The following is a 23,453-nucleotide window of genomic DNA, read 5'->3' as shown; positions in this document are numbered from 1 at the left end:
ATAACACTTTGAAGGGGTGACTATTAGGATTCCTCATCCCACAGTTGAAGAAACTGAGGCACAGAGAGGCTGGGCTACTTGCTAAATATGACACAATTTATAAATGATGGAGCTGGGACTCAAATCCAGCCATGGTGGCTGCACAGCCCACACTCCTTACCCTGAGGCTCTGAGGTCCCCCACCTTTGCATTTGCAGGTTAACATGAGAAAGTCACACTGGAGGCAGGGCACACAGAAATATCTATAACAGGTGCTCAAAAAACTCCTGAACACTGTCTGCAAACAAAACATGCTGTAGGTGGATGAGGATACAAAGATGTGTAAAAGCTATGCTCCACTCTCAAGAAAGTAGATTATAAATCTAGCAAACAGCATGATTAAAAACACATGATTACTTGTAAAACAGGGAAGATGTGATAAGTGATAAATTGCCAATAGAAAGTCCTATGAACTTCAAGAAACAATTGTGATGGGGGCAGCATGTCACCTGTACCTTAACAGAAGGGTCAGATCCCAGTAGATGGAAAAGAAACAAAGGTGAGAACATTCCTGGTAGTTAAAAAGACAGGAGCCATAGATTGGAGATGATACAGGATGAGGCATTTCTCTGACAGTCAGCAGGAACTCCGCTTCCTGAGACCTTCAGCATCCACAAGAACCATTGAATTTGACAAAAGGGTGGATTGTAAAGAGATAGGTGAAGGCCATGGGCAGAACTGTGAGGACTGGTGAACCTCCTGGGGTAGGAAAGGCAAAGGAGCCACTCTTCTGGCAAGCAGAGGAGAGAAGAAGCAGGAGCGCAGGTTTCTTAGAAGTCGTGGGAGGGGGAGACTTGAAAACAGCCAGGGCTCAAGAGTGCAAACAACATAGAGACATCAAGAAAAAATGAAGAGGGAAAATAAGTTTTTGGCTTCAGTATTTAGAAGATAATGGGTATTCTTAAAGAGAGCTGTTCCAATGAAACAGTGAAATGGGCCTGGGCTAGTAAGTCCTCAGTGAGGGTGGCAGGGCCAGGGGTCAGCCAAGGAGAGGGAACTGAGTGTGTCATCCCCATGGAGACATAGGCAGTGGTCCATCCCTTTGCACAGGAGGTACAGAGAGGAAGGACAGAAGTTTAAAACATGCATAAAAGCCTCAAAGTGATGGCTCAAGGAGACCTGAATAGGACTCCCCACTAGAGATGGCCATGGTGAATGAATCAGCTAGAACTCATCCAAGAAGTGAGCCAGCATGCTGAGCGGCAGGGCCCTATCCTTGCATGCCCCTCAACTCTGGTGAGGGCTGGCAGACTTGAAAATCTTAGTGAAGTTTGAGCAAAGGGTGTAACTGGTCCTGTCTCTTCTCTAGCCTCATGCATCCGGATGGTTGCTCCCACTTCCTGAGATCTTTCAGCTGGGACCTGGTGGTTGGGAAAGGCCAAAGGGATCTGCCCAGATGTGAAGGCCCCACTCCCAGGGCAGGCTGTCCCTGAGGCAGCCCTACTCCAGCTCAGGCAGGGGGCAGGCCATGGGGGTAAGTCCAGACACCTGGCTCAGCCCAGGCAGCTGGTGGGATATCAGGCCAGCACCTGCCTGCCCTCACTGGGAGACAACCCAACTCTTCAAATCTGCTGGTCTTTTCTTCTTCTTCCCAGAGGAGTAGAGGCGCCCATTCTGGGAAGCTTCAGACCTCAGTCTCCAAGCTGTGCTCCTCCCCCACCCAGCTCTCAGGAGGCACTGCTTGTCTGAGATCTCTTGAATGTCGGGCAGTGTAGGGAAGGACCCTCATCCCTTTCATGCTGGGAGTGTCCTGTACCTCATCCCTCTCATGCTGGGAGTGTCCACGCCCCACCCCCTGGGTAACCATCCGTCAGTACAGTCTGGAGGTGGGAGTGGGCAGGTGCTTGTCTTCGCTAGTGAAGACGCTACACTGCACTTCTCTCTTACAAGGTCTGGGCTCTGCCCAACCAAAGAGGCAAGATACCCAGCTAAGCGACAGAATTTGCTTGGGACTCCCTGGGAGCCAAGTTTCCTGCCCTAGGCTTAAGGCAGTTAAGGCCCCCACACCCTTAACTCTTTTCCGCCCAAGTTTAGAGAGCTCCAACTTTGGGGCCTTTGTTTAGAGTTCAACAGCGCCGCCCCCTGGTGCTTTGTTGTGAGTGACCATAGCGGAGACGGCACAGGGTTAAAAAAAAAAAGGAAAAAAAAAAAAGAAAAGTTTGTCACTCCGTTAAGTTTTGGAACCACCCCCGGCATTCTTGGTACGTGAATAAGCGGAAAAGGTCGTGAAAGTGACAGATTCTCATCTCCTCCTCGCTGCTCTCCCCACCCTGCCCGTCCGCATGACCGCTCTTCTGCAACGCAAGTGGCATTTATATGCACCTTTATGTCACTCTGACATCTCAGCCAAATGCAAAAGTCCTTAACAGTCCCAAGTGGGATCCTCTTGGAGCCAGCAGCGTCTTCCCGCGAGGGCTCCCGTGTGCCCCTTTTGGGGTGCGAGACAGGCTATCCCTTTGTGAAGCTGGACAAAAACAGACCAAACAGGCTAGCGCGCTTCCCAACTCGCCTGCCCCTATAGGGTTCGGCAGGAATTCGCCTGCCGCTGCTTCTGAAGGGTGACAAGACCTTGGAACCCTGACAGTATCCTCGCGACTTTCCCACGCGACGAGATGAGATCCAGCCAGGCAGCTCGCGCTCAGGGACCCGTGGGTCCTGGCTTGTGCGCGGGGGTGCTTGTGTTACCCCAGTCTTCCCCCTCTGCCTATCCTCGCACCAGCCACACCCTCTGTCCTCTGGGGCCCAGCGCACCCGTCTCCTGCTCTAGGCGCCCGGGGCGGAGTCCAGTTCTCTTCTACCGATCGTGTCTTCAGGGATGTCCACGCTCTTGGCAGTTCCTCCCGAAATCCTCTTCTTGGCGGGCACCTCCCTCTAGAGCCTTACAGGTCCAGGGCATTACTTCCCCCACCCCTCATTCAAAACCCTCCTCCCGCGTCTCCACTTCCCAAGGTTCTGCAATCCAGGCTTCCTTTGAAATCGGTAGTAACAATACATTTATAAGAAAAAGAAACAGAAGCAAGAGATTAGTAGGGGCTGCGGATTAAGACGCCCCCCCCCCCCCCAGAACTGCGAGCCTGAGGGCCCTAGTGGCGGGGGCGGACACTGAGTGTAGCTGACAGAGGTGCTGTCTTCCCGTGGCGCCTGCGCCTGGCGGTCCAGTCCGGGGACCTCCCAGCTCCCCCGCCGGGTTTACTCATCTCCGCGAGGTGATCCCAGGAGCGAGGGCGGGCACAAATCTCCCGAAGAACCCAGTAATCCGAGAATGCAGCATCAGCCCTTCCCACTAGGCACTTCCTTCCTTTTCCCGAACGTTCAGGAGGGAGGGCCGCGCACTTATAAACCCGGGCCCCGGCCCCCCGGCATGTCAGAGGCTGCCTCTGCAGGGCTGCGCGCCGCGGCTGGACTCGTCTGGGCTGGGACCAACGCAAGCGGCTGTCGCCAGCAGCGCCCTGCGCCTCTCAGCCCGGATCCGACTTGGGCCCCGTCGCGGCGCTTGCGCTCTCCCCGGCGCCTGCACAAGGCGTGCCGGGACAGCATGCTTCGGGTCCTGCTCCTCGGTGTTCTGGCCCCCGCTGGCCTGGGGCTCTCCGCACCTCCAGGGCCGCAGCCACGCGGCAGCCAGTGCGTGGAGCACGACTGCTTCGCGCTCTTCCCCGGCCCCGCGACCTTCCCCGCCGCCAGCCAGGCCTGCGAGCAGCTGGGGGGCCACCTGATGACCGTGCGTTCCTCAGTGGCGGCTGATGTCATTTCCCTGCTACTGAGCGGCGACAGCGGCGACAGCGGCGACAGCCCGCGCCTCTGGATCGGCTTGCAGCTCCAGCACGGCTGCGACGACCCCGAGCAACTCGGACCCTTGCGCGGCTTCCAGTGGGTTACGGGAGACAACCGCACCAGCTACAGCAGGTGGGCGCGGCTCCACGTCGACAGGGCGCCTCTCTGCGGTCCCCTGTGCGTCGCAGTCTCGGAGGCCGGGGCCCTAGCATCCGGCGAACCGGCCTGGGAGGAGCAGCAGTGCGACGCGGAGGCCGACGGTTTCTTCTGCGAGTTCCACTTCGCAGCCTCCTGCAGGCCCCTGCTCGTGGACTCTGGAGCGGTGGCGGCCGCCGGTGTAGCGATCACCTATAGCACCCCGTTCCGGGCCCTTGGCGCTGACTTCCAGGCGCTGCCGGTGGGTAGCTCCGCCGCTGTAGACCCCTTCGGAGTGGAGCTGGAGTGCGTGGCGCCGCGGGGAGAGGCCGAGGCGCGCTGGGGCCGGGAAGCGCCTGGCGCCTGGGAATGCAACGTGGAGAACGGCGGCTGCGAACACACTTGCAACCGGAGCGCCGGGATGTCGCACTGCCTCTGCCCAGCTGACGCCGCCCTGCAGGCGGACGGGCGCTCCTGCGCCGCCGCGCCTGAGGAGCAGTCCTGCTACGAACTCTGCGAGCATTTCTGCATTCCCAGCCCAGACGTGCCTGGTTCCTACTCGTGCATGTGTGAGACCGGCTACCAGCTGGCTGCAGACCAGCACCGGTGCGAGGACGTGGACGACTGTATCCAGATGCCCAGTCCCTGCCCGCAGCTCTGTGTTAATACGCAGGGCGCCTTCACTTGCCACTGCTATCCGGGCTACGACATGGTGGACGGCGAATGCGTGGAGCCCGTGGACCCGTGCTTCGGGAGTAACTGCGAGTACCAGTGCCAGTCCGTGGGCCAAAATGACTATCGCTGCATCTGCGCCGAGGGCTTCGTACCTAGCCCTCAGGCCCCGCACAGGTGCCAGATGTTCTGCAACCAGACTACATGCCCAGCTGACTGCGACCCCAACAACCCGGATTCCTGCCAGTGCCCTGATGGCTACATCCTGGACGATGGCTACATTTGCACGGACATCGATGAGTGTGAGAATGGAGACTGCCCCGATGCGTGCCGCAACCTCCCTGGCACGTACGAGTGCATCTGCGGGCCTGACTCGCCCTTTGCCGGCCAGGTTGCCACTGACTGTGACCCCAAGATCAACGGTGACAATGACAGTGACAGTGACAGTGACAGTGGCTCTGGGGAACCCCCGGTCAGCCCGACTCCTAGCACCACCTCCATCCCCTCGCCGGTAGGGCCCCTGCATTCTGGAGTGCTCATCGGCATCTCCATCGCCAGCCTATCTCTGGTTGTAGCTCTTTTGGCGCTCTTGTGCCACCTGCGCAAGAAGCAAGGCACCACGCGGGCAGAGCTGGAGTACAAGTGTGGGTCCCCAGCCAAGGAGGTGGTGCTGCAGCAAGTGCGAACGGAGCGAACGCCTCAGAAGCTCTGAGGGGCTGCCTCCCTGGACCCTGGTGTTGGCTAGGCCTTCCCTCCCTCCTGTGCCTCTCCCCTGCCCCAGCCTTACTCCTTGGCCACCTAACCCAAAGCACTTTAACTGGCATCGGAACTGGAGAATACCCTCCCCGCCCCTTTTGCTGATTCTGCACACTGCTGGGAGGGGTGGGGGTTGGAAGGAGTATGCGCCCCAGCCACTTCCACACGTCATTGGACAACTGGGCAGAGATGGCAATGAAGACACAGACTATAGAGTGTCCCATGCCCTCGCCAAGGGGCACAGGAGGGGTGAGCGTTGTTGGTTGGCAGTCTTTGGGGCAGACTGTGATCCTGTGGACTAGTGAGTGTAATCGAGGTGTCAGTAATGACGAAGATATTTATTTTTTAAGTATTTAGGATGGTTTTGTTATTTTGTTATTTTTTGCTTTTGCATTTTTCCCTACCTGTATGTGTCCAATACCCACTTTATATCCCTTCTGCTCTTTCTCCTTGCTTCCCCCTTCCCTTTTTGTATATTTATGTACTTCCACTCTTCAGGTGGCGGTAAAACTATCTTGGTAGGTTTTTTTGGTGGGCTCACCTTGATAAAGCCAAGCCCCAGTTCCCTATTCATTTTCTCCCAAATTTCCCCTACCTGGAACTCAGCCAACCCACCTGGAGTCTCCCACCCTACCCTAGACCCTGCTTCTACCCTTCCATGTCTGCCTAGGCAAAACTCCTCCGTGACACAGAAACAGAAACACTACAAACAAGGATGGTTGGGAATCCATTTGGTCTTGAAGCAGATTTGCTCATTTATCCTGAAACTTCAGACTTCCAGAACAATATCATTTTAACAAAACTTAAGATGTGAGAGACACTCATTTAACTAATGTTTGCTGGACTGTCATAGAAATTCAAGCTAAGGGATGTTTGTTTGTTTGTTTGTTTGTTTTTAACTTTTTAAACAGTGAGCCTGGGTTTTATTGTTGTCACTTTTCATTTGAACCAAAAGGTCTTTATTGCTCCTTATGCCGTTTCTTTTTCCCATTATTACAATTGCTGTTGTTGTTGTTGTTACTGGTTATTTTTGACAATGTTGAAAATGCTCTCGTGATAGCTCTAGATTGAGAAGGGAATGAAGGATCTCCCACGAGACAGTTTAAGAAAGTTATGAGCTGCACAGTTCATGCCAGTTACCATTTTGAGTTTTACTCTTCTAGTAATTTGTGCTCCAAAATAAAACCAGTTCTGCTGGCCTTGTAGGGAGTGGGGGTGGGGAATTTGGGAGCTTGGGAATGGAGCCTGGAGGATGCTCAATTAGGACCTCACCTTGATCAAGCCCTTAAGAATTTCTCCGACTTCCAAGAAGCCTTCTCACCCTGGCCACTTAGAACATGGTCGCTGGACAAGAGTTAGGAGATGCCTGCCTCTGGCAGTTGGTTAGAAATGCAGAAACTTGGGCTGCATGAGAATCTATATTTTAACAAGATCTGCAGGGGTTTGCCCAGTATAGTTTGAGAACTGTTTCAGACAGCTTCCAACTTTCTGGAATACATTAAATGTGGATCAGTAATAAGTAGCAGGCCAAGTCAGGGCCTATATTCTCAAGAAACTGAGGAATTTTCCATTTATAGCTTTGCTTTCTGATAGAAAAGACTAGGTACACACCTTTAGACATTGCTACACAGGGTTGTTGGTTCAACTAAGCTAGGAACGAAATCGAAATCTGAAATCGAAATCATGTTTCACTGTTTGGGGAAAATGTATCATACGAGTGTATCTTTTGTAATACAAAGATTTTCCTCTATTTTGTAAACTCCGCACATTTGTACATAGTTATTTATTTATTGGAGACAAACTAGAACACAGGCAAAACTCTTGCTTATGACATCACATGTAGAAAATAAACAAATAACAGTGTGCTCTTGGGTTTTGTTTCTGTTCACCTAGGCTTCCCCAACCGCCTCATTTTGTCATTAAACAGGGCTCACAAACAATGCAGACTCCATGCCATGCATTTAAAGGCTGCTCCACACCCCATCACTAGTTCCATCTGCTCAAGGCACCATCTCTGACTTCAAAGATCTCTCCAGAGGAGATTGTTTTCACTGTAGGAGGACTTCATGTTATGTCTGTGTGCACAAATATTTATGTTTCTCTCTGTAACCATAACAACTTCATACACAGGACTTGTGTCTATGTGTTTTGAAACACATTATAGGATTATTTGTTGGGATGAGTTAAAGAAACAGTTCTTCTTGGGGCATCTCTAGAATCCCAGCTTGTGTCCTTCCTGTGAATGGTTTGGCATTATCTGCCCTCTGAGATATGTAAACACAACAGTCATGAGGGGTCTCAGTCTGTGACTCAAATTCAAACCATCATTTCCACATACCAAGGTCTCATGCAGTATTAAGCCATTCTTATTTCTGTTGGAGATTAGAAACATTGTCTTTTCCTGGGCCTCTTTTCCTCACATGGTGGCACTGGCTAAATTTTATATGCAGTGCTCTGAAAATTTTCATAAAACAGAAGTTGGAAGGGAATGGAGTTTGATCAAATATTCACGTATTTTTATACATCTGGATAATGCTGAATTTCCTAGCTCTCATCTGAATAGTTACAGTTGTGAAGATGAAGTTGGAGATTTCAACATCCATCCTGGATGAAGCTGACAGCTTTGGGGTGTGGCTACTATGCACAGTGCCCTCCCGAGATAACACATTTGAGCAATGTTGCCCTTAGGAGTTTGGTAGGCTAGCGGAAAACCAAATTCAGTAGGAGGCACATATGAAGAAAAAACTTGATGTGTGCAGGCAAAGCTGGCACACATGAATTGTGTTGGGGGTCAAGAGGAGAGAGTGATACCTTACAAATTTGTCCTTACTACTGGACTTCCATTTTTCGAAAGGGTTTGCTTCCAAGTAGCCAGCAAATTGACTTAAGGCTTATTGCTTTAGCGTTTCCTCCTCCAAAGGAGGGGGCTTTTCTTAAGGAATATACGAAGACCAAGACACACTTCTAAGACTCAGAGCCAAAAACCCTTACTGGGGCCTCTTGGAGCCCAGGGCACTAATAAGGTGGGGTCCTAGTTCCTCCCTATCCTCCTCATTCCCTGTCCAGTGGGAGATCAGCATCCCTGCTTATAGGACTCGTCTGAACTTGAGATTCTCAAAACAACTGGGAAACCACAGCCTCACTCTGAGAAAGATGCCAGGGTCATAAACAAATCAGTCAGCTGTAAGAACAATTCCCCAGCATTTAGAATCAGAGTAAACTTTATGAAACAGGGGCTGTGGGTCATCTTATATGGTCTCACTCTGTGTTCACATTATTGGATATTCAGGTCTGAGGGAGAACTCCAAATCTCAGCAACTGGTACATGGTTGCTGATGATGTCCCACAACTTGTAGGGCCTGGGGAAGAAGGCCAAGGACATACTTCTAGATAAATCAGAATTTGATTTTATGAGTTAAATGGCATTTCTCCCCTCCGCAGCTCTAGCCCCTTTGTTAGACTATTTTGGCAAATCTTTATTGAGCACATACTCTGTGCCTGGTTTGGTGATTGTCATGTTAACAAGCCCTGCCTTAAGAAGCTTACATTCCCATGGGGAAGGTACATATAAAACAAATTGCTCCCAAACTGTATTTAACTTAGAGACAGTAGTAGGAGCTAAGGAGGAGAACTTCAGCACAATAGGAGAGTGGGACTTAGGTTGCAGGAGTAAATAAGATGTCTTTGACCCTTAACACTAGATGTGAAGGAGGAGCAGGGGTTGCACAAATGGAGAGTGGAGAAGAAAGTAGTCTGGGTGAAGGAACAGCATGTGCAAAGGCCCTGTGTAGGAAAGAGTCTTAGCAGAGGGCAGGGCATGAAGCATGATGAACAAGGTGGAAGATCACCAAGATGGAACTGAAGAGGTAGAATGGAGAGGTAAGGGGGAGAAGGATGGGGTGAGGGGACTCCAGGTCAGCTTACAGACAGGAAATTCTATACCAGAAGCAAGTATGTCACTCGAGTTTTTTTTAAGTTTATTTATTTATTTTGAGAGAAGAAGAAGAAGAAGAGAGAGAGAGAGAGAGAGAGAGAGAGAAAAGCATGAGTGGAGCAGGGGCAGAGACAGAGGGAGAGCTCCACATACTGTCAGTGCAGAGCCCAGTGCAGGGCTGGACCCCATGAATCATGAGATCATGACCTGAGCTGAAACCAAAAGTCAGACGCTTACCCGGCTGAGCCTCCCAGGCATCTCATGTCACTCGAGTTTTATTAAGAGCATATTGGCATTCAATTTCTGTACTAAAATTGGTTGGGATGATAACAGCTACTTGTAGACTTATTTACACGCCCCCATAGGCAGACACCTGCACAGTTTCCCTTGTAAGCATCCACCAGAGCAAACATGAGTTGTGGGTGTCATATACACCTGGGTTTGAATCCCAACCTGATATGTGGTTGTCACATGACCATGGATACCATGCAACCCCTATAAGGTGGTAAAATGGGGTACTAGCACAGCCACTCCACAGGGTTTCCATGAATATTAAATGAAGTGAGTTAGCACAGGTTCTGGCACACAGCAGGTGCCCAATAAATGTTTGTTTATTTGCCAATAAATTAGTAGATGCATAAGTGGATTAAAAATGATTATGTTGAGATCTCAAATGTCTTGAGAGCAAATTCAGGGTGGTGCAGAGAGTGGAAAGTACTCTTTCCAGGCAAGGTGCAGTCACTTGCAAGGATTGCTGCCCCCTCTAGAGGAAGCATCATGGTGGGATGTGGGGATTCATTAAGGAGGGATATGTTTGCAGAGTGAGAAGCAGCCCCTTGGGAGCTGTAAAATCCTGCTTCCAAGTTCTATTTTCCCTGCTCACTAAGCCCGTCAAAGCATAGGGGTTCAGAGATCCCCTTCATTGTGCTCCCGGGGAGGCCACAGAGAAGGAGAGAACACATCCCTAAGCTTGCTTTCTCAGGGCCCAAAAGTGGCTCAGCCCAGGCAGACCCTGGAGCTGTGGGAAAGGCAGTACCACCCACACCTTCACCCTCACATGCTACACAGGGCCTTCAAATGTAGCAACACCAAAGAGGAGGAACTTGCAAAAGAGAGAGGAATCATGAGTTGAAAGTGATAGCCCCAGACGTCCACAGATTCTTGAAGGGTGACTCTGGGCAAATCTTTTAACTCTATCAACCATCTGTCCCACTGAGGACTGCAAGGGGGCTGGTGGGCGTGGACACCTAAACAGATTCTTCTGTGATTCGTCTTCCTGATTGAGTTCCCAGGGGCATATGGGAGACTGCCGACTCAGAAACACTGACAGCTGCCACCTGCATCTGAGGGAAGGCAGTCTCATCCACCAAAGTGAGGGGACTTCGGAAAAATACAGGCATGTTTGCTCATCTTTGTCCTTCTCTGTGGGGACAAAGAAGAACCTAAGCCCCTAAGGACCTAAGTGGTATTTGATCACTGATTAGGGTGCCACAAGAATTAAAATCTGGAGACCTGGAAAGTTTTCGCCATTAAGACCACAGGTCGCAGGAAGAGCAGGCTTGGACCAAATGGTGGCCAGTGCATTTTATTTTATCTCTTTTTTTAAAAAAAAAGAAAACCACAACATAATTGGCATACATTAAAATTCACCCTTTTTGGTGACCCAATCTGTAAGTCCTGAAGAATACATGCATTCTGGGAACTACCACCATCATCAATACATAGATCATCCTGGTCACACCAGAGAGGTCGCTCAGGCCACTCCCCTTCATGCCACTGGAGTTGTCTACACACACCAGATGACACTCGCTAACCCTCCCTCGACCTCTTCAGGGTCTCCCTGCACCAAGAATCCTGTGTTTTCATGATTGAATCACAAGGATGAACTTTTCTGAGCTTTGACCAGACAGCCCGACTCTTTTAACCTTCAGCAAACAAGTTTCAATGAAATCCGGCTCCTAGGTCTCCCAGTGCCCTGCTCATTTGCCTTGTGTTCTGGACTTGTGCTGCCCAAATTTCTGGCAGCCCACCAGGGATGCGCAAAGACACAAAAAAGCTAGATGGTGAATCCCCTGCTCCACAATTTCGGGGGTGGGGCTTGAGGGTGCAATAAGGAAGTAAGGAAGGTGTGTGCAAAGGGAAATCAGGGCACTGCTGCCTCCTACCCCTTGTGCCAACCACCCGCTGTGCCACTCCCATTCCTGGGCCCCTGGGTCTGCCATTCTGGATGTGGAGGGCCAGGTGACAGAAGAAGGGCCACGCTGTCTGCGGGCTTCTGTTGGTCTCATGTTAAATAGAGGTTAATTATTATTTCACATCTTCAGGGAAAACTAATGTTACAAAGAACATATGAAAGCATATTTTCATCATGGTCAAGACTTGGTGGGGGGGTACCCAAGCTCATTTGAAAACACATCCTCTGACCTTTGCAGGTGCTTCTTCATAAAATAATACAAGCAATGCCTGACTCTTCCTTTCATTTTCAGAATGTGTGCCCAGATTCAGCACTATCTTTTTGTTTTGAGAAAGTCCTTCTCCACCGCTCCCACCCCCTTTTTGTCTCGGTCAGTAGGTTCAGATGTAGGCAAACAACCAATTTCCTCTCACAACAGAAAAGAAATATTTTTTAACATCAGATTCTAACAGAATCAAAATCCTTCTCAGCTTGTTTCGAAAGTGTGATTACGAAAGACAAAAGAACCCTGGGGGATGCGTTAATTCAAAGTCACACCCACTGGAAACAGGGGAGCTAGCCACAGAAGGGTTTTAGGATCCAGTGATAAACACTGAAATTCCAAACTGGGGTCCATGATGATAATGCCCCCCACACCCAGGCCATAGGCCAGATACTTTTCTGACTTTCTGTCTGAAATAAATCTTTTATTATTATTTTTTTTAATGGGACATATCACGACTGATTTTACCCCTTGACTGATTATCCTTCTTCCCCTCCGCATATTGGACATGTGGCAACTTCTCTCTGTTGTCCTTCTGGAATCTTTCTTCTGGCTTCACACTGAGGCTGACCTCACTTGCATATTCATGGGCTGTAGGACCCCAGCAGACCTTCCTTCAGCCACCCAGTGAGGAAGAAGGGCTTTGCAACAGTATCCTGAATCCTCCTCCTCTTCCTTCTGCTTTCCACCTCAATTCCATTTAATTCCTTGAGAACAGGGGCCCACGACTCCCACGGACTCTGGGGAACTAGAACTTTGCACACCATCTTGCCTGTAATAGGGGCACATATTGTTAAAGTTGTCTTGAAATAATGACTGAATCCAAAAGTGACACTTTTGGTGATTCTTTGCCAGAATGTGATTCCTGTCTTTCTTCAAACATTTTTGCCCTTCTCCTAAAGGTGGGGCTTCATAAGTCTAATAGTAACACGACAAGAAAGGGAAGTCTGAGAAGGGCCCGGAGTAAATCCTGGCCTCTCTGTTTCATTTGTCTGAATGTCCAGAGCTCAGGACAAGGCTTCAGTAAACACAGAGCTACCCAGCAGCAAGCCTGTGGGCCTTAGATCAATGGAAATGAAGCTTCTGTGGGGTCTTGAGGGGTATCCACTCTGCAAGGCTTTGGAAGGAGTCCGAACCCCTGGCTTGGAGGGAAAGCCGTGCTCTTTCTCCAGAGCTCAGAGTAAAAGCCTATGAGGTCATCAAGAAGCTGGCACCTTGCCCAGAGACATACTCAAGCCCATGGTTGTGGGTGAGGGATTTCTGGAGCCCAGGGTGGTTCTTTTCAGATATGGGAGGTCAAAAGGGCAACGTTTCCTGAGTAATGTTTCCTGAGGGATCCCTGCCTGTGTAAAGGAGCTCAGGAAATGGTATTGGGTGGAGGGCCTCCCTCAATTTAGGGATCACATTGCCCCAGATCTGATCCCCTCATGTCCTCCATGCTATTGGCAACCTGCCCTCTCAAGGCATGTGTCACGGCCATGAGGAAAATGCTTGGTGACAACAACAGTCCCCATCTTAACTTGGGGTGGCAGTAGCGGTTAAATAACGTAACTGTGTAGGTTTGTCAAAATTCATAGCACTGAGCACCTAGAAGGAGTGAGCTTTGCCTTATGTAAATTATACTTCAATAAAAATAGATTGAAAATAAATCACAGGCTAAAGAAATCCTGATTTTAAAAAAAACACCAGTGTGCCTGGCTGGCTCAGTTGGTTGATCATCTGACTCTCGATTTCAGCTCAGATCATGATCCCAGGGTTGTGGGATGGAGCCCCAAGTCGGGCTCCATGCTGAGCAGGGAGCCTGCTTGAGATTCTCTCTCTCCCTCTGCCCTTTTGCCCCATTTGCACTCTTTTGCTTTCTCTTTCTCTCTCTAGAATAACAACAACAACAATAAAATAAAATAAAAATTTAAAAAAAATTTAAAAACATCAAAAAATACAACAAAACATGCCAATTCTCTGCATCGACCTTGTTGTTTTCCTTCTTTGTCATTTGGTCGCTCTCTGAATGTTTAGCCTTCTTCTGGGCCAGTCCCCTGCACAATCAGGGGGTAGATACTGTCATTCTGGCCTTTCTCCAGGGGCCACAGAGCTTTTTCTGCAGTCCCACTAGGCTGGTATGTGGATTCTCTCTCCCTGGTCTGTGTGTCCCCAAGTCTATTCTTTCCAGGCCACTGCACATCTGCACTGTGCCAGCGTTGACCTCAGGCAGCCCATCTAGACCCAGGCACCACACTTCTATGTGGCACCAGTGGGTACCCACAGTGTCTTTCGCTAATAGAAAGCCAAAGGTTTTATTTTAACCAAGTCAGTACTTCCATTCTGAGTGATTCAGTTAATGATCTTGGATTTTTTTTAACATTAGTTCTCCCCCACTTTCAAAGGTGCCCCTCCTGGTTAGGCCAATCCATTCATATGATTGGGAACCTGCCTTTCTGTTGAAAAAAGTTGATGACTGTTGAAAGAACACTTTCCACCTGCCAGCCTCGCACTGAAAAATGGAGGGCACAAGTGCCCAAACTTTACAAGGACTCAAGTCTCCTTGATGGGTTTCTTTGCCAGGTTGACCTGACCCTCTCATTAAAGTCTGCCACTGCTGTGAGGTGGCATGGTCCTAAATCCTCAAGGGGACTTATGAGGCACTGCTGGTCTGTCTCCTAGTGCCTGTTGCTGACTAGGCATCATCTGTCCTCTGTTCCAGTCATCTTTGGCATCTTCAGTGCTTACCATCACAGGTCCTTTGCACATGCTGTGCCTTGAGCACTTTGCACTTTCCACTCCACCCCTTCTTCTCCTGGCTGATTCCCACTCATCTTTATGAGGATGTCATCTCCAGCAACCTTCCGGGGGAAACCTACCCTATGACGATGTCAGGTTCTCTTAGTATATCATCTCATAGAAACCAGAGTCCATTCCTGTGTGTTCTTATTTTAGCTTAAAATTGTACCATCATTTCTGTGGTTCTCTGACGAAGGCTCATCTTTTGCCTCTGAGCTCCAAGCTTCATGAGGGCAGGGGTGCTGTCTGTGGAGACTCCCCATCTTACCTCAAAGCTGCCAGAAGCAGCACTCAGCATGCTGTCTGATGCACACTCCCAGCACACACTTCCACAAAGCAGAGCTTCAAGGACAGTGCCTTAGCACTCTGATATTTGTGCTTAAGGAATCTGAAGCTTTTCTGTCACATGCTTTGGGTAAGGGGTGGTGAGAGACAGGGGTGTCAGAGAAGAGCTTCAAAACCCAAATTTATAGGAATTTGCCTAGCCACTGGTCAGTCTTCCATGTCTGGTTTCTGAATAGCACAGCAGAAACATACATTTGTTTTTTGTTTTTTTTTCCTTTGATATCAGCCTTCGGCACCTAAGGAGTGCTAGGTATGCTGTTTTTAATGAAAGTGAAGCCAAGAATTTAAAGAAAAAATGAAAATAGTATGCATCTTTGTTCAATGACATAAAGCTGACAGGTTGGGCAAGAATTCCAATGGGTGATCACCTGTCATGTTCAAATACCATTTTATAATCATCTGGAGAAAATAAACACCTGGCTTGTCACTGAACAGTAAGTTAAAGACAGCTTTAAAATGCAAAGCAGTTCACTGATTGAGGGGTGTCTGAAGGCTGTTTCTGCCCAGGTAAAAAATATTTTCACTCACTTTGAAGCCAAAAGCTGTTATGGTCAGTAGAAGCAGGACTCAGGCCACAGCCTGCCTGCATGTCTTCATGGCTGACCCCTGAGGCAGGTGAAATGTGTAATGTGAAATGCTCTCAGGACCCCAGCTACTTCCATCTCTGACTTTAATTCACAAATTCTGCAAATTTTCTGCTCAGGAACCTGAGGGGTTCATGTAATCAGCTGTTAACAAAGGCCTCAGGGTTGATGCTAACTACCACTGTTGGTGGACTCTAAATGTGTCCCCCAACAAATGCCCGGGATACTTTGTGGGTGCTGAGTTGCTAATCGCCAAGAAGTGAGAAGGCTCTGCAGCTAAGGAAGACACTGGCCAGCAGCACACTCTCCACCCCTAGCCTGCCCCTCCACTGCGTGATTTATGACTCCCAGGTCAGGGGCAGCATTAATGCTAATTTTTAACAAGGGATAGAGAAAGCACTAAGCATAGAAGAATGCTGTCTTTCACCCTCCCACTGCCTCAGCATGCCTCTTCAGTGCTTTTGAAAAGGCAGTTTACAGCTGAGAAGAACTCAAAACCCACACCCTGCTTTGTGCATATTTCATGTGAGAAACTGTGGCTCAGAGAAATTATAGCATTCACTGCTGGCTGGCTTGGCCGATGGAGGGCCCCTGCCTCTCAGGGATTTTTCCTTTCATCACCTAAGGCTACCTCTACTTCAGCCATCACCAAGTTAAAAACATTGCATTTTCAAATACTCAGCCCAGCCCAGTGTTGCCAAGACTCCTGGTCAGTGCTCTGTCTTGCTCATCAGAGAGTTGGCCTGGTGTGAATCACTGTTGGACACTGAAGACAAGGACTGTAGCCCCCCACCCAAGAGGGGGCAAAAGCCCAGCAGCCCACACCCATGTCAGATCTTTTCCAGTGACCCCTCCACCACATTTACTGAGTGACCACACTGCTGCATGCTGCCAGGCACTGGGGAACAAAGAAATAATTAAGTTTTAAAGACTGCTAAGAAATTATGGTTACACAAGGCCAGTCAACACCAGCACTGGCTTACTCCAGATGCCCAAGGCAACTCTAGTGGGTATGATAGGTTTGGGACAATTGATGTCTGTGTGTTTACATGCATGTGTGCACACATGTTTGTGAGTTCAAGGGGTTCTTGCACCTTAGTTAGGAGCTCCCAAACCACAGCCATGTCTCTGGGATACAACACAGATTGGCTACACATTTTCTCTCTCAGACAGATGTAGACCACCCCAATGTGCAGACCCTAATGGCCTTCATCTCTACCTCACCCACCCAGCCCTATGAGACACATTTGGATCAACACTGATTACCGCCTACAGATCATACTGCTGGCTGGCCATGTAGAGGAGTAAGGATCCAATGGTTATATGCCCAAACACAATGTAGGTAAGGCTTTTTGTTTTTCATTCAGTAGGGAAGAAGCTAGATTCTATAGCCACATGGAAAAGAGCACACGGTTAGTTCTCTGTCACGGTGTGCCGACATTGGAAGACCTCGTTTTATTACAGACAGAACTCTGAGGACCCTAGAGTTCAGTCACTTGCCTGGATCACACAATGTTTATATCTAGGACCAGAAGTCAGCTCTCTTGCCTGGTTCTCATACACCAGGAACCTGCTCATATCAAATAAGACTCTGATTTTGGCCCTAACACTTCAGGGAAGAGCCCTGTTCTGTTTCCTCCTCAGAGAGGAGCCCCTGCCCATGGTGGAAGCAGAGCATCTCCCTGGGCCTTGCTCTGCCCTCCTCAATCTTCTTTAGCCTCCTAGAAGCCCTCTGTGCCCACCTTGGGATGCCTGCTGGCTGCCCCAAAAGGCTCAAGTCAGGCAAGTTCTGCTAGGCTGGCAGGTCCCTTGTGTTTTCTCTTGAAGCCCTCCTGCTAGGAAGCTGCAAGGCTGACCCCATTTGAAGAGTAGAGGGGCTCTCTCTCCAGCTGTCCTCACCTCCCTCCCTGAGTATCTTCCTTTCTGCACCGGGATGGGCTGGCCAAACCCAGAAGGGTGTTTTGCTTTTCTCAGCCAGGTGGAGTCTCCCACACAGCTGTTCACATATGTTTAATTGCATGTTTTCACTCCAGGCCCCTACAGAAGCATTGCAAGGATTTATTCACAGAAAACAGGATTAAAGCTCTCATAAGCTGACTTTTTCCTTTGGGAAAAGCTAATTTATCCTTGGGTTAACATTAGGCAAGAAGTTACAGCTGTTTACCATGTTCAGCCTAGATATGTTTATTATGTACATCTGGCTGGTGTTTTACTGAATTGCGATTTTTTTTTTTTAACAGTGGGTGACAGAGCTGCCTCCTCTATCCAAAATCTGGGCTGATTTCCATCTGCATTCTCTGGTCTCTTCCCTCCCACCTCCAGTTCCCTCCCACTCACCACTGCGGTATAAACTGGTCAACTTAATGAGGTCTCATGTTCTCATGACAAAAGGTCAAGGCAAAAAATCACACCATAGGAGCTAGATGAGATTCATCCTTTCTGCTTTATTATTATTATTATTATTATTATTACTGACCTGGTTTTGTGCCTCATAACAAATCCCACATCATGACTTTCCAAACCTTTCCTACTCACAGGAAGCCTGCTGCTAGCCCCAGAAAACTGGAGTGATATTTCTGACTGCAAGCAGGCACTGGGCCTGGAGGTGCCCCAGGCTGTCATGCATCAATTTCAGTTAGAAAAGATCCCAGGAATGGAAGCCAATGGTGTGCTTGGAGGCATCTTCCTTCCTCCCTTCCCTTTTCGAACATGCTATGTCCCCACCACAGGCAGAGTCTGCAGAGAGCAAGGGCACAGGCTGCCTCCACCCTCTGGACAGCCCTCTCCAAGGCAGAGATTCTGTAACACGTCACATGCAGATGGCCATTCCTGCCTGGCATCCCCCCGCTTCCCACCCCTCGGAAACTAGTCAGAGATCCAGGAATAATTAACATCATGGACTGGTGGTCAGAGGAGTCCTACCCCCATGGAGGTGCCCCCCTAGAAACCAGAGTCCTGAGGACAGAACAAAGGAAAGGAGCTTTGATGCTCTTGGGGCTGGCCCATAGACTGCTGGGAAAAGGTGGCTGTGGCTGTGGTGGGAACAGGTGGTGGCTCTTAGATGAGCATCTAGGACAGGCAGTCTGCTGGGGTGTCAGGGTAGCACAGACTCCCTTACAGGTGGCCAGGCTGGGGAGGAGGTGAAAGGGCTCTTCAGAAGGTGGTGGTCCTGGTGAGAGGGACCAGCTTGCGGCTGGGTTCTGGTCGTAAGGGCTCCTGCTGACAGGGGAGTGGGGGGCATATCCATCCTGCCCCACCTCTACTCTTGACAGCAGTGGCATAGTAGTCCAGGGGCTCTTCCTCAGCACCACCTGCGACATCCAAGAGGCAGCAGCGCAGGCAGAGAACCCGCTGGAAGGAACGGCGGAAGTTGTCTGAGAGGAAGCCATAGAGGATAGGGTTGGCACAGCTGTTGGCGTAGCTGAGGATGAGGGACACATGGTTGACTGTGGCATCAAGGCTGGTCACAAACAGGTTTAGCAGCTGCACCACGTAGAAAGGCATCCAGCAGAGCACAAAGACGGCTACCACCATCAGCACCAGCCGCGTGATCTTCTTTTCTGAGCGCCTGCGCTGCTGCCAGCCGGCCCGCAGTGCCACCGCCCGCATCTTGCCCACGATGAGCAGGTAGCACAGGCCGATGGCCAGAACGGGCAGCAGGAAGCCCAGCAGGAAAGTATAGATCACAAAGACCGCCGACCAGGCCGGGTGAGGCCAATGCAGGTTGCAGGCCACTGCTTGGCCGCCCCGAGCCGGCTTGGTGTCAGCGAAGATGGCGATGGGCAGGGTGACCAGCAAGGATGCCAGCCACACGCCCAAGTTGATGAGCTTGGCCACGCTGGGCCTCCGGTAGGTGGCGGCGCGCAGAGGGTGCACCACGGCGACGTAGCGGTCCACGCTGAGCACCGTCAGACAGAAGACGCTGGTGAACATGTTGAGGCCGTCCACACTGAGCACCGCGCGGCACAGCACAGACCCGAAGGGCCAGTGGCGCAGGGCGGCCGACGAGGCCACGAAGGGCACGCTCAGCATGAAGAGCTCGTCCGCGATGGCCAGGTTGAGCAGGTAGATGTTGGTGGCCGTCTTCATCTTGGCGTAGCGGAGGATCACGAAGATGACCAGGGCGTTGCCCACCAGGCCCACCAAGCACACCAGCGCGTAGATGCACTGGATGGCGACCATGCCCGGTGCCCCTGCGTCCCTGGTCCCCGCCGCTGCCTCCTCCTCAGCAGGGGCGCAGCTGGCGTTGACCGAAGGGGACCAGGCTGTCTGGAGCTCTTCCTCGCCCTCTGGGGGCAGCGTCGGGGGGGCGCTCATGCCCAGGGGTGCCCGCCCGGGGCGGCGGGAGCGCGGTGGAGAGTACTTGCCCTGGGACTCCGATGCAGGTGCTTGCGCCTCTGCCTGCTCCGCCTGAAAAGCCTGCGGTGGGCCCCGCGGGGAGCGCCCGCCAATCCCGCGCCGCGCGCCCTCCGCACCCCAGTCCCAGCGCCCGCGCGCCCCGCCCGGCCTGCCCACCTCCGCGCCCCCGCCTGGGATCCAGCCCCGCCCCAGGTCGTTCAGAGCCCCAGATGGACCTCCCGCCCCCTCAGCTGCTCACCTCAGATCCTGTCTTGTCTGACCTTTGGCCTCCCACTCCCCTGCTCTGCCCTCTGCAGCCGCGGGTCTAGGGGTCCCAGAGTCCTCCGTTTGGGTAACGCGGCCCTGGGGTGGTAGCGACTATGCTGAGCGTGCAGAGCCCTTAGCCGGGAGCTTGACATCCTCCTCCTCTCCACCGCGACCCCCTGCCCCTATGATCTTCTCGAAGACCTGCAGGGTCTATCCCATCATTAAACTCATTTCCTAGAAGCGGAACCTGAAGCTCCCAAAGGCGTCGCTGTGAATTCCCGGTCTGCCCGGGTCCCAGTCGCCCCCTCCCTTCACTCCGCGCAATCGCAAATCCCAGGACCTTTTCAGTGAGATTTCTGTAGGATGGAGGTGGGTGGGCGCCGGGAACGGAGATGCCAGAGGAGGAGGCACAGAGGAGGATCCACAGAGGAGGAGAGATGCCACAAAAGAAGGCCAGCCTCTGCGTCCGATGCTCATCGAGCAGGGCAGCACCGACAGCGGCAGCTAGCCCCAGAGCCAGACGCCGCAAAGCCTGTGCCAAGCTGGCTGACTTCTGAGGCGTCTCCACTGAGGACTCTGAAAGGTGCCTGGGAAAGGGTGCTCTGGAAATGTCGGTGTTCGGGGCTGGATTCCCTCCTTCTCCCAAACTCCAGAGAGTGCAAGTTAACACCCTTGAGCTGGATGATTCTGGGCTACAGTCCGGGTCTGGGGATCCAGCAGGCAGTCTCACAACCCTGGCCCTACTGGTCAGCCACAGGGCACAGCAGAATTAGTGAAGTGGGGATTTGTCTTGGAAGATAATCGGCAGGGAAATTCTGGCCCTTTGGAACACCACCTCTGCAGGCCAGTGAGCCTCCCTTCAGCACACTCCTGAAATGTCTTTGATGCATCTGGAAGTGGCTGCCCGGTGCCAGAGGTGGGGTCCCATCTCCTATGCTGGATGGCTGGAGCAGCTGCGGAGGGGAGGCTGTCGGGATGATTAAGGCTATCTAGAGGTGACCTGTCAGAGGTCTGACTGCTATTTATCCAGGATTTGGTTGGGGGGGGGGGGAGAGGGGAGGGACTGGTGATCAGCCCCTGTGCAACATAGTGGCTGAGTCTAATCTCTGTCCCTAGTTTCTGCCACCCAAATGGTTCCTTTAAAAGATTTGTCTTAAAAAAAAATTAATAATAAAAGATTTGTCTTAGCAACCCTCCTCCCCTTTATGGACACTCTTTAAATTAGTCTGTTCTTTCCTCTGCTCTCATTTTCCTCATTGTCTCTAAGGGAGAGATTTTTATGGGGAAAGAGATGGTGGCTTTGTCATTCTAGGGTGCAGGTGTTTGGGGGGGGGTGACAGAAACCCAAGATTTGGGTGGGGGGAGAAATACAGGGGCTTTTCTTTTTAGTCCCGGACACTGGGGGAAATCTTTAAATGATTCCCCTCGAGGCCCAATAGGGGAGGTGTCCCACAGCTGTTCTGCATGCCTGGATACCCCTCTACCATCATTCTCTCTGTCCATTTAATGCCCAGCCCCCTCTCATCTCTGAATATTTCCTGGTGTCTTGCCTAACACGTGAGCCCTTGGGATCTTTCCCACCTCTACTTTGGAGAGTTTTTCTCCTAAACTTTCCTGGCTCTGCCCTCTCTCCCCTCATGCAGACATACAATTCACAGCAAACCAAGCTAGCATTTAATAAGGTAAATATGTATTGCAGTTTTCTGCGGTTTTAGAAAACAGCCCACATTATGAGTGTGCTGCATGTAGCACTGGGGACACCCAAACCCAGCATTTCTGGAGTCCAGAAGTCAGGGAGACTGAGCATTCATTCATTCATTCAACAAATGCTAGTGGAGAGTATGAGTCCCCTGCGAAGCATGGTTGCATATGTTGTCTTATATGGGATGATGGCCTACTGTGTGCAGGGCCTTGGAAGGCTTATATTTTCACCACCGCCCCACATTGGAAACATACTGGAAAGTGCTTGGGATCACAGGGGAAGGGTGGTGGCAAAGAAGGAGACACAGAGCATGATAGTGAGGATGAAGGTGTACTTCAGAGAGAGAAGCTGTCAGAGCAGATGCTGCTGGGGGCCTAGGGAATGAACTGCGAAGTGGCAGCAGCACTGGATGCCTGGCAGGGGAGCAGAATGTAGTGGGTGATGATAAGGTATGCCTTGTGTGCCTGGAGGAGGCCTAGGGCCGTCATCTGAGGAGGTGGAGAAGGTGGGAGTGTGTATAAGCCAACTGTCAGGGTCAGAGTTGGGGTCTGCATGGCTTCCTTACCATGACAGAGGGTGGCCTGGGGGTCCAGGTCTGTGAGGTTTACACAAAGAGCCTTTGCAGCATTTGGAACAGCACAAACAAGAGCTGCATGTTTGTGCCAGGACTGCTGCAGCGGCAAGCAGAGAGGGCACACTGGTGCATTCTAGGTACACACAGGGCAGGTAGGCTCGGCACTGTGGCATCTTGACCTTGAAACTAGGCTGCCTGGTTCAAATACAGCTTCACCTCCTCCCAGATATGCAGCCTTGGGCAAGTCCCTCCATCTCTTTGTGCCTCTGTTTCCACATCTGGAAAGTGGGTGTAATGGTAGTAATTATTTGGTAAGGCGCCATGAGGACCCATTACCTTGGCATACCTATGGTAACTGGGGGAGTACCTGGCCGTCATCAGCACTCAGTGAGTGTCAGCTGTCAAGGTTATTTATTTTTCTAACCCTCTCTGTGTGATGAGACTAAAGAGAAGGTCTGCCTGCTCCTGCTTGGCCCCACGTTGTTGTCTGATGTTCCACTGGTTAGTTCCCTTCAGAGGGTAAAGGGTCAAGGGGGTGGTGGAGGCCACTGACACACTCCCCCATTAATTATTATTATAGGTTTTATTGTCAGATGTATTGGTTTCTACTAACAGTGTTTTTATATCTAACCTGTATTGAAAACAATCCTAAGACACATGGGGAGAGCATTACTTCTATCCCAACTTTGTGCAAATGACCCAAACAGAGCAAGCTTTGCAGACACACCCTGACCTTTATTCTTCTTTGACTCACACCTTAATGATGGGTTATGCTCAAACCAGATTCTCCTGGGAGTGAAAGGAAGCTCTATTAGCAGTTGTGCTGACCAACAGCATGACACCTGACTCTTCCAGGCAAACCAGGACAAGGATCCCCTAATTACGGGGGACTCTCCAATTTAACTTTTGAATTTCCACTTTAAGTGGCAGAAAATAAAGTTTGTGAAGCACCAGATTAACTTCTAAGGGGCTGTCACACATCTCCCCAGAGCATCATAGGGAAAGGGTTTGCAGTGGTAAAGGTGAGGTGTGCATTTCACTGACAACACCAGGAGATATTGAAGATTAAATTGAAATGTCTATGTGTCCAAGACCAAGAGCA

General features: G+C 50.8%; 2 protein-coding genes across 2 annotated transcripts; one reads left to right on the top strand and one right to left on the bottom strand.

The window, feature by feature from the left end:
* The first annotated feature begins 2,202 nt into the window (after positions 1 to 2,202).
* Positions 2,203 to 7,238, top strand: THBD (thrombomodulin). The gene has a single exon (XM_045445484.1). The coding sequence runs from the start codon at positions 3,302 to 3,304 to the stop codon at positions 5,327 to 5,329; it is 2,028 nt and encodes a 675-aa protein (XP_045301440.1). The 5' UTR covers positions 2,203 to 3,301; the 3' UTR covers positions 5,330 to 7,238.
* A 10,656-nt stretch (positions 7,239 to 17,894) lies between these two features.
* SSTR4 (somatostatin receptor 4) lies at positions 17,895 to 20,800 on the bottom strand. The gene is made up of 2 exons (XM_045445483.1): positions 20,068 to 20,800; positions 17,895 to 19,871 (listed from the first exon to the last, which is right to left on the bottom strand). Exon 2 carries the CDS (start codon positions 19,785 to 19,787, stop codon positions 18,624 to 18,626), a length of 1,164 nt encoding a protein of 387 aa, XP_045301439.1. The 5' UTR covers positions 19,788 to 19,871; positions 20,068 to 20,800; the 3' UTR covers positions 17,895 to 18,623.
* Between the last annotated feature and the right edge of the window lie 2,653 nt (positions 20,801 to 23,453).

The sequence above is a fragment of the Leopardus geoffroyi genome, chromosome A3 (genome assembly GCF_018350155.1).
Source record: "Leopardus geoffroyi isolate Oge1 chromosome A3, O.geoffroyi_Oge1_pat1.0, whole genome shotgun sequence".
NCBI lineage: Eukaryota > Metazoa > Chordata > Mammalia > Carnivora > Felidae > Leopardus > Leopardus geoffroyi.
Note: the sequence above shows the minus strand (reverse complement) of the source record. Positions and strands in the feature narration are given on the sequence as shown.

What these genes read in the sequence shown, in the direction of transcription:
- THBD (XM_045445484.1), top strand. Translation starts at nt 3,302, where the DNA reads ATGCAGCATCAGCCCTTCCCACTAGGCACTTCCTTCCTTTTCCCGAAC.
- SSTR4 (XM_045445483.1), bottom strand. Translation starts at nt 19,787, where the DNA reads ATGAGCGCCCCCCCGACGCTGCCCCCAGAGGGCGAGGAAGAGCTCCAG.